The sequence below is a fragment of the Salarias fasciatus genome, chromosome 7 (genome assembly GCF_902148845.1).
Source record: "Salarias fasciatus chromosome 7, fSalaFa1.1, whole genome shotgun sequence".
NCBI classification, from domain to species: domain Eukaryota; kingdom Metazoa; phylum Chordata; class Actinopteri; order Blenniiformes; family Blenniidae; genus Salarias; species Salarias fasciatus.
In genome coordinates this window covers 33,241,290-33,256,530 of record NC_043751.1, presented here as the reverse complement: position 1 = coordinate 33,256,530, position 15,241 = coordinate 33,241,290, and the positions used below count along the sequence as shown (strand labels likewise).

At 53.7% G+C, this 15,241-nt stretch overlaps 1 protein-coding gene across 2 annotated transcripts; it reads right to left on the bottom strand.

Moving 5' to 3' along the window:
- Nucleotides 1-960: 960 nt before the first annotated feature.
- LOC115391386 (fatty acyl-CoA reductase 1-like) lies at nt 961-14,800 on the bottom strand. 2 transcript variants are annotated; one of them, XM_030095622.1, is made up of 5 exons: nt 14,316-14,800; nt 13,200-13,371; nt 10,413-10,542; nt 9,731-9,858; nt 961-3,831 (listed from the first exon to the last, which is right to left on the bottom strand). In XM_030095622.1, the coding sequence occupies exons 2-5, from the start codon at nt 13,355-13,357 to the stop codon at nt 3,672-3,674; spliced, it is 576 nt and encodes a 191-aa protein (XP_029951482.1). In that variant the 5' UTR covers nt 13,358-13,371; nt 14,316-14,800; the 3' UTR covers nt 961-3,671. The 2 variants fall into 2 exon arrangements, with proteins under 2 accessions (XP_029951482.1, XP_029951481.1); XM_030095621.1 differs by lacking the exon at nt 14,316-14,800 and adding an exon at nt 13,553-14,304.
- Nucleotides 14,801-15,241: the final 441 nt, after the last annotated feature.

Here is a 15,241-nt window from a genome sequence, read left to right as displayed (position 1 = left end):
TCATGCCACCATGTTTATTGGTCTGATGTCAACGTTCTCACTCTGTTCTGTCTGTGACTGTTTATATCGACACTACAATGTGATTCATTGTTATTATCAAAGTCTTTATCAATCTTTGACATTTTTACCAACCAATGTAACACCTTGAAGCCTCTGAGGCGGCTGTTGTTGTGATACTGGGCTGTACAAAAATACATTGATTGATTGATTGATATATTTTTAGTTCAATGTTGATACTTGATAAGATATTTAGAAAATAAAAATGACCAAGCGTGTATCTTCTCACTCTCTTTCTGCAGTTAGTATAAAGCGAGGTTTGGCGCCATCTAGTGTCGGTCCTGAGTCGGGCTCACAGTTTGAATCGTCCTCGTCGTGCAGCGAGGATGAGCGCGCCGAGCAGGCCGACGCTGGAACGCCTGGACCTGGACTCTGCTCAGGACCCGAACCTGCTGGAGGGACCGGCGAGGATGTCCTCCAGTGTGTCCCCGAGCAGTGGGCGGGGCTTACCGGCAGTCGGTCAGCTGGACGTCCCTGATCAGCTGGAGCTGCCGGCGTGTCCAGGTCAGTCCATCCAGCTGGTAGAGGACAGGCGGGTCCAGAAAAGACTGGGGACATGAGAGTCTGGAGGCCCAACACTGGTCCAGACGGTCCAGCACCAGTCCAGACGGTCCAGAAGCAGGTCCAGACGGCCCTCTGGTGGTCATGGTGGTGGGTTGATCGAGGACCCCGCTGTGAAGACACCTGCTGTCCCAGGTCCCTGTTTTTAACAGCTGGACCTCAGACTGAGGACCCTGAGAGGACCACGGACCACAGGTTGAAAATGCCCGCTGGACAAGAGCCAGAAGGGACGTCTTCATTCAGAATGGAGCTGCTGAGGAGGGAGGAGGACAAACTGGACCTGCTGCTGGTTCCAGACTGCAGGTTCCACACAGAACCAGAAGAACCGCTGAGAGTCGCCACACCAGAGACCAGGAACTTTTATTTGTTCACACTCAAACACGAAATCCTGACACCAAACACGTCGTTAAGTTTGTTCAGTCTAGAGAACCCCAGAACCCCGAAACAATGAGAACCACAGTGTTCCGGATCCTCCTGTCCGCCAAATCCCAGAGACCCAAACCCTCAGAACAGTCTGGAACCCGAAGGTCTCGCTGTGTGGAGACGGAACTCAGTCTGCAGGAGTGAAAAGACAGCGAAGAACCTGAAACACGGTCAAGAAGACCAAGACAATGTCCAGAAATGAGGCAGAGAGTCCATCAGTCAGAACCGGTCAATAAACTACTGAAGCAGAACGGATCAATAAACTACTGAAGCAGAACCGGTCAATAAACTACTGAAGCAGAACCGGTCAAAAGCTTCACCACAGAAACATGAAGCCCACACCAAGAAACCACCAAGACCCCTTCCAAGACCCCCTCAGGGATCTTGGAATGGTTCTAGTAAGTTTAAAGGGTCTGTTTCCACGGCAACGCTCCAAGTGAAACAGTTTAGTTTCTGGAAAGTTTCGCGTTTCCACAGCAACAACAGCAAACCATGAAACCATGTAGTTCTCATGGTGTTCCACTAGTTAGAGGGACTGGGACCAGAACCAGGACCAGGTCCAGGGCCAGGAGGACATGGACTGGCACCAGAACCAGGACTGGGAGAATTTAGACTGGTACCAGGAGAATATGGACTGGGACCCTGAAATGCAAATAGTTTGTTTTCACTTGAAATAGTTGTGGAGTAAACAGGACCACACACACACACACACACACACACACACACACACACACACACACACACACACACACACACACACACACACACACACACACACACACACACACACACACACACACACAGAGTCAGAAAAACCCAGTTGAGGCTCGGCGGTGAAGCGTTTCCTGATGTTTTAAAGCTGTACAGAGTCCAAGTCCAGCGGGACAAGAACCAGGTCCACTTCCAATCAGGACCTGAAGGACTGAAACCATCCAGGACCTGAAGGACTGACTGAAACCATCCAGGACCTGAAGGACTGACTGAAACCATCCAGGACCTGAAGGACTGACTGAAACCATCCAGGACCTGAAGGACTGACTGAAACCATGCAGGACCTGTTGGCCTCCGAGTCATTAGCCCCTGAGTCCTTGGCCTCAGTTGTTAGCCTCAGTTGTTAGCCTCAGTCGTTAGCCTCGGCACCGTTAGCCCCTGAGTCGTTAGCCGTTAGCTCAAGCGATTGACGTAGCTGGAAACTGAGTTGAACCAGTGGATTTGCAGTTCGAAGTACTTATGTAATAAAAAACTTAAGTCATTCCTCAAACACAATTTGCAAACGATGGTCACGGTCAGACGACACTCATCACTTCTGCACATACAGAAACATCTGTACAGGCTATGCTAAAGCACCCTAGCTAACTATTCTACAAACTGTAACAGCTGTTTGTAACCGTGCAGCTATTTTTTTCATTTTTTAAAGATTGGCTTTCTCATCTCCATCAGATATTTTCTTCTGGCAGATTCAGTCATTTCATGAGTGTGGTTGTGAAAACGCTGTCACACTGAGAGGCGACATGTTCGCTTTTCAGATCGGCTGTTTTGACTTCCACACGGTTTTTAAAACCATTCGCCGTTACGAAAAGACTTTTCCAAGTGAATAAGCAGTTCTGTCAAGCTGACGTCACGTTAGCTTCTCTGAGCTACAAGCAGCTTCTATTTCGGATATTTCCAGCTGCTCATCAGCTAGCGCAGCCTCAGCACGGCTAGCTACTATAGCTAACTACGTAAAAAGGCTGAAGAGTATTTTCACTGAAAAATTGCCAACAAGAAACATTTTCACAGAATAAATCATGAAGAAATGTGATTCTGTGTTTGACACACAAACAGTCATGTTGAGCATATTAGCTTCTTCAGGTCTCGCTGTGATCGTCCGCCGTCCCAAACCAGCAGCGGAAGATTTCCACATCCACACAAGTCATGAGCGCAGCTAGCTTCAGTCATCTTCAGCAGTTAGTTTCAGTAGGGATCAGCTCAGTTAGCGTCAGCTCAGTTAGTTTCAGTTAGCGTCGGCTCAGTTAGCTTTAGCTCAGTTAGTTTCAGTTAGCTTCAGCTCAGTTAGCTTTAGCTCAGTTAGTTTCAGTTAGCTTCAGCTCAGTTAGCATCAGTTCCTTTAGCTTCAGCTCAGTTAGTTTCAGTTAGCTTCAGTTCAGTTAGCTTTAGCTCAGTTAGTTTCAGTTAGCTTCAGCTCAGTTAGCATCAGTTCCTTTAGCTTCAGCTCAGTTAGCTTTAGCTCAGTTAGTTTCAGTTAGCTTCAGCTCCTTTAGCTTCAGCTCGGTTAGCTTCAGCTCGGTTAGCTTCAGCTCAGTTAGCTTCAGTTAGCTTCAGCTCAGTTAGCATCAGCTCCTTTAGCTTCAGCTCGGTTAGCTTCAGCTAGCATCGGCGCAGCAGGTGGAGAAACAGATCATTTTAGTTCAGTTCTAACAGAAAGTCACATGAATCTTGTTCAGCTCAGCTTCAGTCCGTCGCTTCTTTCAATCTGTCTGTTGCTTCTTTCAGTCTGGAGTGTGACTGCTCCTCCTCCTCCTCTCCTCCTCCTCCTCTCCTCCTCCTCCTCTCCTCCTCCTCTCCTCCTCCTCCACAGCCAGTCAGGGTTCTTTGGTTCCGGGATCCGTCCGCCTGGCGAGGCCGCCTCGTTACCTCATGGAGGACGAGGCTCTGAAGTAGGACAGGAACTTGAAGCAGAGGTTCACCACGAAGTACCAGATGTTTCTGGCCATCTGCGAGCGGGCGATGAAGACCCTCCAGATCAGGACCACCAGGACGGTGTTGAAGGTGTAGCGGATGTTCCTCAGCCTGGAGATAGAAGAGACCAACTCAGGTTACAGGATCAATGGGAGAGTCTACAGGACCACCACGGTCTAGAGGACCACCACGGTCTAGAGGACCACCGTGGTCTACAGGACCACCACGGTCTACAGGACCACCACGGTCTACAGGACCACCATGGTCTAGAGGACCACCGTGGTCTACAGGACCACCACGGTCTAGAGGACCACCGTGGTCTACAGGACCACCACGGTCTAGAGGACCACCACGGTCTAGAGGACCACCACGGTCTAGAGGACCACCGTGGTCTAGAGGACCACCACGGTCTACAGGACCACCACGGTCTAGAGGACCACCACGGTCTAGAGGACCACCACGGTCTAGAGGACCACCACGGTCTACAGGACCACCACGGTCTAGAGGACCACCATGGTCTAGAGGACCACCACGGTCTAGAGGACCACCACGGTCTACAGGACCACCACGGTCTACAGGACCACCACGGTCTACAGGACCACCACGGTCTACAGGACCACCACGGTCTAGAGGACCACCATGGTCTGGGCCCCCCTTAGGGGGCACTGAGGATCACAGGGAGCCTGAGCCTGGTTCCGGTCAGACCTACTGGGAGAACCGCAGCCTGAACCTGGACTCTATGGAGAGAGTTTCTGAGGTCTTCTTTGAGCCAAGGTTCCTGTTTCAGTTCAGAGACCAGGAGTCAGACCGCCGACCCAAACGTTAAAAAATCAAACTCTGCAGCTGCATTCACAAGAACGTGACGAGGGGGGACCCAAAAAAACCCGGAATTTGGTCAGAAAACAATAATAATAATGAGTTCTGACTTCTGGCCGTCAGATGTGCTGCAGGTAAGCCTCGTGCACATCTGTGAGAAATCTGAGCTCCCAGAGTGACACTGACGCCTGTCAGGCGCTATTTATAGTAACAGAGTGCAGCGGCGGTCTGCGATTTTTTCCAAAATGGCGACATTGACTGGAAGCCAGAGCAGCGCAAACATTAAATTCTGCTTCTTGCTGGAAAACCAGCAGCAGAAACACTCAGCTTGTTGCAGCAAGCCTACAAGGATGCTGCTCTGGGGAAGACTCAGGTCCATGAGTGGTCCGGGGGTCTGAGAAGGGCCAGATGTCGGCGTCAGGTCCGCTCAGCGTGAAAACAATGCTGAGCTGCTTCTCGGCTGTCCAGGGTCTCGTCCACAGCCAGTCTGTCCCTCCAGGTCAGACTGTAAACCAGGACTACTACAGGAAGTCCTCAGACGCTCCGTGAGGATGTGAGGAGGAAGCAGAGCGTCGTGGCGGAGTGGAGCCGGTTGATCCACCACCACAGAGCGCCAGCGGACACGGCGCTGCGCCTCACGCCGTTTCTGGAGAAGAATGAGATGAATCTCCTCTCCCATCCGCCTGATTCTCCAGATGAAGCCTCCAGGGACTTTTTCTTGTTCCCCAGGTTGAAGAAGCAGCTGAAGGGACAGCGGTTTGCAGATGTGGAGGAGGGGACAGACAAATCACAGCCGGCAAAAAATGGCGCAATTACGCACGAGTCTGACGACGCATTGGTGAAGTGGGAGACACGGCTGGAGCGCTGCAGTAATGCAGATGGAGATTATTTTGAAGGCGACGGTGGTGTTTTATTTTGAAATGTCATAAATAAAAAGTTATAATCAAATTCCGTTTTTTTTTGGTACCCCCTCGTATTTCCTCTTGAAGAGGAATCAAACAATGAAAACTCTATTCATGACCTGTGTTTCCTCTTTCTGATACAGTTCCCAGAATCCTTCTCAAAGAAAACATTTGGAGAGCTTTCAAGTTTGTTCTCTGCTTCAGGCTGGAGCTGATTGGACGAACACAGCTCGGAGGAAAGGCCAACAGGAAGCCCAGGAAGTCTGCACGCCATCGTTATTTTCATTTGCCTAAACTGAGTTTTCTCTTCAGAATAAACGCTTTGAGTCTCTGGAGTCTGGGGCGTTTTGGAGCCAGACCCTGGACTGTGACGTTGCAGGTTTTCCCCGTTCTGGTTCGGCTTCGTGTTGGGAGCCGGGTTGGTAGGTCCATCACTCCAGTCAGAGGTCGCACTCTGGGGTCATGTGACTCTTATCGAGCTACAGAAAGGCCAGACGCTTCATGGCGGAGTTTCCCATGACATCACTGGCGGCCATGTTGCTCCAGGTTTGTTTTCACGTGAGACCGTCCAGGTGCAGTGAGCGACGCGCTCACAGCCAAGCCCTGTGATTGGTGGAAAGGTGACAGATGTGAGTCATGTGGTTTGTGTTCACCTGAAGCCATCCGTGGTCTCTTGTCCGTGGTCATCTGTGAAGTTGCTCCAGGTGGTTGATCCAGTAATCCAGGTCCTGTTTTCACAGATTAGTCCAGTACCAGTGAGATCCACAGCGACCTCACTGGTACTGGACTCTGATTGGCTATTTCTGAATGCCACTGAAAACATGTACAGGAAGTGGACTGGGTGTCGCTGCGTCACGGTTCTTCACTGGCTGTGGTAACAGGACACCCCGCTGTCCACTGCTGCAAACCGTCCGTCCCTGTCTGTCCAGAGTCTCGCTGGCAGCTCGTCTCCAACTGCTTCCTATTTAGACCCTCCAGAAAAACGCAGCAAAAAGTCTTGATTATGCGTACTTAAATCGAAGATTATGCGAGCTAAAATGCTTGATTATGCAAATGAATATGCAGGTTTTATGTCATTTTATGCGGTAAAATTGCGGACAGTTGTGAAGTATGCTGTGAAATATGAGAAAGGATGGCAGATATGTAGGTTACCCACTCTCTCTCTCTCTCTCTATCTCGCACGCTCGCACGCATGCACGCACAGTGTGCGTGTGTGTGTGTGCAATTGCTAAACCCTGTACTAAAACGGTCCATGCGGTGTTTCAAATGAACTGGTTTCCTTGTTACCTGGTGACTGACTTCCTGTAGCACTTCCTGCTGCTGCTCGTAGCCCAGATGTTGAAATCAGACTCATTAAAGGTCTGAACGGCTTTTTGTCTGGTTTTTAACATCTACCAGCAACAAGGGACGTGAAAGAAACCCAGTCGCCATTTAATAGGGAAACCAGTTCTTCCAGAACCCCGGCTCCTCTCCGGGTTCTGGACACTCCTCCTCCGCTAGCTAGCTGCTGCGTTCAGGTGACTGGAGCTGCTGCGGAAAACTGAAACTCCGTCATTCACATGAAGGAGACTCGAGAAGGAAGCGTGGACAATTTACACGAAGGAACGCTCTCAGACAGCTGATCCGGCTCTCATCCTTCACTTCAAAGAGCCGTTCAAACGAACGACTCGTTCATTGAACGTCACAGCGCTTCAAGCGAGACATTTCTCTTTTTTTCGCGGTAAAAGTGAGATTATTGTGGGAATTATGCGCCCTTTTGGAAAATATGTGGCCTCCGCATAATCAGCGGCAAAAGGATGATTTATGCGTGAATTCATGCGATGGCATAATTGCGTTTTTCTGGAGGGTCTACCTATTGGTCCACATACTGGACCAGGTCAGGAGAACTCTGGACCAGGTCAGGAGAACTCTGGACCGCACTCCCAGGACTTGATTTGATCTGTTCCCAGAGTCAGAACACAACTGCTAAGATGGTCTTTAAATCTGCCGCCCCCTGCTGGTGGAACCGTCTCCAAATGGACTGAAGATCAACAGAAGTCTTCACTGCTGGGGAATTTGACTCTCTGCTCAAGGGCCGGGAAACTGACACTGTGGTCAGAATGACGGGAAAACAGAAGAAGACCGACGTCTCAGTCGCGGGCCGGCGCGTCGCTACATTCCGTTAATAGTCACTACGTTCCGTCACCGGTCTCTGAGTAAAAGCAAGTAAAGAAAATGTATTTCTATAGCGCGTTGTACAGACCAGGAGTCACAAAGTGCTTCACAACGAAGAAACAAAATATGAAGATAAAAGAACATTCAAAAGAGCAGGTAACACATAGATAAGCGATTGTAAACATAGCTCCAACATAAGAGCAGTGCTGGAAACCGTACAGGCAGCATACGGCACCGCCAAGACACCGCCAAGACACCGCCAAGGCACCGCCAAGACAACGCCAAGACACCGCCAAGACACCGCCAAGGCACCGCCAAGACACCGCCAAGACACCGGCAAGACACCGCCAAGACACCGCCAAGGCACCGCCAAGACAACGCCAAGACACCGCCAAGACACCGCCAAGGCACCGCCAAGGCACCGCCAAGGCACCGCCAAGACACCGCCAGGACACCGTCAAGGCACCGCCAAGACACCGCCAAGACACCGCCAAGACACCGCCAAGGCACCGCCAGGACACCGTCAAGACACCGCCAAGACACCGCCAAGACACCGCCAGGACACCGCCAGGACACCGTCAAGGCACCGCCAAGACACCGCCAGGACACCGTCAAGGCACCGCCAAGACACCGCCAAGGCACCGCCAGGACACCGTCAAGACACCGTCAAGACACCGCCAAGACACCGCCAAGACACCGCCAAGACACCGCCAGGACACCGTCAAGACACCGCCAGGACACCGCCAAGACACCGCCAAGACACCGTCAAGACACCGCCAGGACACCGCCAGGACACCGTCAAGGCACCGCCAAGACACCGCCAAGACACCGCCAAGGCACCGCCAAGACACCGCCAGGACACCGTCAAGACACCGCCAAGACACCGCCAAGACACCGCCAAGACACCGCCAGGACACCGTCAAGACACCGCCAAGACACCGCCAAGACACCGCCAAGACACCGCCAGGACACCGTCAAGACACCGTCAAGACACCGCCAAGACACCGCCAAGACACCGCCAAGACACCGCCAAGACACCGCCAGGACACCGTCAAGACACCGCCAAGACACCGTAGGGGGTCTGAAAGGCCGTCTGGAACAGAGGGGCTTTTAGTTTTTCATCCACTGAGTCCAGGGGGAGCAGGTCCAGGGGGAGCAGGTCTAGAGGGAGCAGGTCTAGAGGGAGCAGGTCCAGGGGGAGCAGGTCTAGAGGGAGCAGGTCTAGAGGGAGCAGGTCCAGGGGGAACAGGTCCAGTGGGAGCGGGTCCAGGGGGAACAGGTCCAGGGGGAGCAGGTCTAGAGGGAGCAGGTCCAGGGGGAGCAGGTCCAGGGGGAGCAGGTCTAGAGGGAGCAGGTCTAGAGGGAGCAGGTCCAGGGGGAGCAGGTCTAGAGGGAGCAGGTCTAGAGGGAGCAGGTCCAGGGGGACCAGGTCTAGAGGGAGCAGGTCCAGGGGGACCAGGTCTAGAGGGAGCAGGTCTAGAGGGAGCAGGTCCAGGGGGAGCAGGTCTAGGGGGAGCTGGTTCTAGAGGAGAGGTGCAGTGGAAGGAGCGGCCTCCCCTAGTTTTAAAGTGAGGGGTTCTCATCAGGTCCTGATCAGAAGACCTCAGGCTTCGGGCCGAGCTTTATGGACTGATCAGGTCTCTGATGTAGATGGGTGCCTGATCATGTAGGGCTCGGAAGGTCAGCACCAGGATTTTAAACTGGACATGGAACAGAACGGGGAGCCAGTGGAGGGATTCTAACTCAGGTGTGGTGTGGGACCTCCAGGTGGCGCTGGTCAGCAGCCTGGCAGCTGAGTTCTGGACGTTCTGGAGACCAGCAGCTCTTTCTGGTTGAGGCAGTGAACAGGCTGCTGCAGTCGTCCAGCCGTGAGGAGATGAATGCATGAATGATCATTTCCAGCTCGTTCCGTCACTGGTTTCTACGGTCCGTCGATAGTCTCTGCGGTCCGTACGGTGAGGGTTCAGGTCCCGAGGGTGAGGGTTCAGGTCCCTCTCAAACACTATTTCAGTATCACATTAATGACAATAAAGCTGCTGACCCAGGACCACCATGGTCAACAGGACCGCCGCTGTCCTGAGGAACACCATGGTCTGCAGGACCGCCGGGTGTGAGGGACTGTAGGGTCCTGGTCTTACTTGTTGAGGTGCTTGCGTGCAGCGGGAAGCCCCGACAGCTCCTCGTTCAGGACGTACTTCTTGGTCCCCAGGCAGTAGTCCTCCATGTACTCGGCCCAGTGCAGCTGGCGGACGTCGAAGTTAAAGACCTGGACCAGGAACAGAAGGCAGACCAGCATGAGGGGAAATCCAGTCCTCGGTGGTCTCAGTGAGCCACAGTCACTGTCCAAGGAAATGGACAGAACCCAGAGTACCGGGAACGGAACGGGACAGGACCAGAGTACCAGGAACCAGACAGGATCAGAGTACCAGGAACCGGACAGGACCAGAGTACCAGGAACCGGACAACACCCAGAGTACCAAGAACCGGACAGGACCAGAGTACCAGGAACCAGACAGGACCAGAGTACCAAGAACCGGACAGGACCAGAGTACCAGGAACCGGACAGGACCAGAGTACCAGGAACCAGACCAAGAACCAGACAGGACCAGAGTACCAGGAACCAGACAGGACCAGAGTACCAAGAACCGGACAGGACCAGAGTACCAGGAACCGGACAGGACCAGAGTACCAGGAACCAGACAGGACCAGAGTACCAGGAACCGGACAGGACCAGAGTACCAGGAACCAGACAGGACCAGAGTACCAGGAACCGGACAGGACCAGAGTACCAGGAACCTGACAGGACCAGGACCCCCTCACCTTCTTGTCCTCAGGGCTCATGTGGTTCTGCAGCATAGACATGTTCTCCGTGCTCCAGGCCCACGAGTGGCTGGTGAAGTACTCCAGAACCATCATGGCTTTGTGAAGTCGAGTGATGGTCTTCATCATCCTGCGGCGCGGCGATGGTGGGTGGAGGCGGCACGGCGAAGGTGGGTGGAGGCGGCACGGCGAAGGTGGGTGGAGGCGGCACGGCGATGGTGGGTGGAGGCGGCACGGCGATGGTGGGTGGAGGCGGCACGGCGAAGGTGGGTGGAGGCGGCATGGAGGGAACAATGAGGTGGAGGAAGAGAGGAACGGCGTTAAGGAAGAAGACTTTCATCGGTTCATCTCACTGCTGAAGATTCAACGCTGCAGAGAAGTGCAGGTGGAGCAGTTCTCAAAGTGTGGGTGGAGCCTCGTGGGCGGGGCCTCGTGGGCGGGGCCTCGTGGGCGGGGCTCCATGGAGGGTCTGGGGCCGGTGTGTCTCAGCGAGACTCTTCCACTACTGGTTGTCCAGTACTCATCATTTCTGAATTTTTTGAATATTTCCGCACATTTTGAGAACCTCCATCAACACCGAGCTAATGTGAGTGAAGTTATTGATCTGTTATCAGGAAGCAGGAAGCTGGAAGCAGGACACTTCCTGTCCGGTGAAACCCTCCCAGCTGTCTCCTCCTCACTGAAAACCAGCGTCTGCTTCACAGCAGCTCGATTTAGAGCTGAAAAGAACGATTTCACCAACTGACCTACTGACAGCTTCAAGAACCATGAGATTATAGAGCATCTTCCTCCTCTAAAACCAGATTATAGAGCATCTTCCTCCTCTAAAACCAGATTGTAGAGCATCTTCCTCCTCTAAAACCAGATTATAGAGCATCTTCCTCCTCTAAAACCAGATTGTAGAGCATCTTCCTCCTCTAAAACCAGATTATAGAGCATCTTCCTCCTCTAAAACCAGATTATAGAGCATCTTCCTCCTCTAAAACCAGATTGTAGAGCATCTTCCTCCTCTAAAACCAGATTATAGAGCATCTTCCTCCTCTAAAACCAGATTGTAGAGCATCTTCCTCCTCTAAAACCAGATTATAGAGCATCTTCCTCCTCTAAAACCAGATTATAGAGCATCTTCCTCCTCTAAAACCAGATTGTAGAGCATCTTCCTCTAAAACCAGATTATAGAGCATCTTCCTCCTCTAAAACCAGATTGTAGAGCATCTTCCTCCTCTAAAACCAGATTATAGAGCATCTTTCTCCTCTAAAACCAGATTGTAGAGCATCTTCCTCCTCTAAAACCAGATTATAGAGCATCTTCCTCCTCTAAAACCAGATTGTAGAGGATCTTCCTCCTCTAAAACCAGATTATAGAGCATCTTCCTCCTCTAAAACCAGATTATAGAGCATCTTCCTCCTCTAAAACCAGATTGTAGAGCATCTTCCTCTAAAACCAGATTATAGAGCATCTTTCTCCTCTAAAACCAGATTATAGAGCATCTTTCTCCTCTAAAACCAGATTGTAGAGCATCTTCCTCCTCTAAAACCAGATTATAGAGCATCTTTCTCCTCTAAAACCAGATTATAGAGCATCTTCCTCCCCTGACTTCCTCTCTCCAAATGAAGTAATGTTTTCGCTGGGAAGTTTTTTCACTTGACAGGAACGAAGCAACATGAATGATCTTGGGTTCTGGACGGGTTCATTTCACGCTGGAAGATGAAAGTTTGACCCACAGATGATCGAAGTTTAAATGAAGAAAAGTCCTCATGAAGCGAAGAAGATCAGACTCTCGCTGTGTTCAGCATCGTCCTGATTGGATCCCGTCCTTCATGAGGAGTTTCAGTTTGATCATCATGATTCAAGAAAAGGTCAGAATGTGAAACTCTGACAAACCCGACGATCAGAGACCCGGAGTCTTGAGTCGTCACGTTTCAGTCTGATCGGCGTTTTCATCACGTCGGCTTCTCCCAGAGAGCTCCACTGGCAATGCCAGCCGTCACCAGCAGGGGGATTCCCAGCTCAGAGACGTTTCCGGCCAAATGATCGGCGGCGAGAAAGAGTCGTCGCCACAGACGCTTCGACTCCATGTGGTCCACGTGAGCTCAGGACGCTTGTCTGTCTCTTCAGAGCTCCACGTCTCTATGGACACATGATGAAACGCTCAGAGTGAAATGACTCAGAGTCCTGCGGAAACCAAAGATCTCCACAGGAGACAGACAGGCTGGGAGGACAGACGGACCTTCAGGTCCACACCTCAAAGGCAGAGACAGGCGGACACAGACAGAGACAGGCGGAGACAGGCGGAGACAGACAGAGACAGGCGGAGACAGGCGGAGACAGACAGAGACAGGCGGAGACCGTTAGAGACCGTTAGAGACAGGCAAAGTTTTCCAGAGTCGGAAAGAGAAGAAGTGTCTCTTGTTTTCAGCGGGACAGAGGTCTCCCACTCAAACAGTGTGGACAGGCCCAGGAGTCCGAGGACAGGGGGACGGTCCAGGAGTGAGTGAGGACTGGAGGAGGGCGGAGACATGTCCTCAAGCAGGCTTGTTCGCAAAGCAGCGCCGACGTGAGGACGAGAGACGCCGTGTTCGCCAAGCAAGTCCAGCTGATGTCATGAGACGTGGAGACGGCTCAGGAGACGGGACCTCCTCCTGCCCCCCCCCCCCCCCCCCCCCCCCCCCCCAACACCACCCACACCCTCACCCAGACCAGAGCACACAGGGGCGGGGCGGGGCAGGGTGGGCGGGGTTTAGGGGTGGTGGGGTTGAGGGGGTGGGGTTTGGGGAGGGGCTTACCGGGGGGGCCGGCCCGTCAGCCTCAGGTAGGCGTCGTACAGCAGGGCGGGCAGCGTGTGGCCGACGGCGGTCCAGCAGCGGGTCAGGGCGGGGCTGGAGCGCAGCGTGACGTGGGGCCGTCTGAAGGCGCGTTCTAACGGAACGTTCTTGAAGCTCATGTTAATGCAGAACTCTGCAGGAGACAGGCGGACAGAGCAGTGCGTCAGGCTCCGCCCCCTTGGCGCCACGGTCAGCCAGGGGTTCCGCTTAGAACCCCAGACTCCACCCGGGGGCCGGAGGACCATCAGAGAACCAGAGTAATTTCCACTCCGCCGTAAAACCACCAAGAACCACCGGAGGGAGCACTTCCTCACCGTGGTTCATCCTTTAAGGTTCTCAGGATGATCAGAGCCTGTCATGCTGCTGTCTGCCACCAGGATCCAGAGGGATCCCGGGGGGATTGTGGAGGATCCAGAGGGATCCCGGGGGGGTTGTGGAGGATCCAGAGGGATCCCTGGGGGGGTTGATGAGGATCCAGAGGGATTACCTGGGGATTGTGGAGGATCCAGATGGATCTGGGGGGGGTGGGGGTGGGGGGTGGGGGGGGTGCAGGTCCAGAGGGATTTCCAGCAGATTGGGGAGGATCCAGAGGGATCCCGGGGGGATCGTGTAGGATCCAGAGTGATCCTGGGGGGATTGTGGAGGATCCAGGGGGATTGTGGAGGATCCAGAGGGATCCCGGGGGGATTGTGGAGGATCCAGAGGGATCCTGGAGGGATTGTGGAGGATCCAGAGGGATCCTGGGGGATTGTGGAGGATCCATAGCAGAGGGATCCTGGGGGGATCGTGGAGGGTACAGAGGGATCCCGGGGAATGGTGAAGGTACAAGAGGAATGGCTCTGGCAGGGTGGCGTTGAGACACTGAACACGGCGGATCCCTGCAGACCGCCGAGGTGCAGACGGATCCACCAGCCTGTTGCCAGATTTCTAAACACAAACCAGAGATCTCGGTGGAACGGTAGAGGATCCGGCGGCGGCGGCAGAGCGGCGGCGGGCGGCAGGTCCTCAGAGCTCGGACCACTACGCTACGGCAGCAGTGAGGCGGCGGAGCGGCGGGGCTGGAGGGGGCGGGGTTACCTGGGCTCCCGTCCAATCAGCCTGAGGTACAGGTCGTACAGGAAGGCCGGAGCGCGGTGGCTCACGGCGATCCAGTACTGGTTGATCAGGTGATTGGACGTCAGGTTGACGCGGGGCCGGCGGAAGGCCTGCTCCAGCGGGTTCCTCTTGAACGTGGAGATCACGTGGAACTCTACGGAGAGACGGCGGTTCAGCACAAGGCCTCAGGAGCTGCAGCAAGAACACCTGAACCTTCTGAGTCCGTTTCCACGGCAACGCTCTCAACAGAAACACTGGAAGCGCAACTGTGAGGATGTTTACACAGTCGGTTCCGAAGAACGTCTTCCGAGGTGGAACCTTCCCAGAACACAACAATCATCCATCCATTTTCTGATCCGGGACCCGGTCCCGGGGGCAGCAGTCTCAGCAGGGATGTCCAGACCTCCTGTCTCCAGACCTCCTGTCCTCAGACTTCCTGTCCCCAGACACTTCTGTCCCCAGATTTCCTGTCTCCCCCCCCACCCCGCCCCCACAGCTCGGGCTCCTCCCCCCAGCGAGGAGACAGTCCATGTCCCCAGAGCCAGTCTGTGTCCGGGGACCGGGTCTCTGGGCCCCCTGCCGTCATTCTTGAGTTGGCCGATAATGCCACTGCGGCTGGCCTCATCTCGGGGGGGTGAAACGGCGTCCAGGGAGGAAATCCAGGCGCCGGCAGGGCGCTGTCTCAGGAACAGTCTGGAGCGGAACCCCGAGAAGACCAAAGAGACGGTCTCTGGTTTCAGGAGGCATCAGGGTGTCCACGCTCCACTGTCCATCAACGGGTCTGCGTGGAGAGAGCGGCCTCCTTCCAGTTCCTGAGGACTCATTTATCAGAGAACCTCACCTGGGAAGTCAGCACAGCAGCGCCGGTCCAACAGGCTCAGCAGAGACTCCGCTTCCTCCGAGCTGAG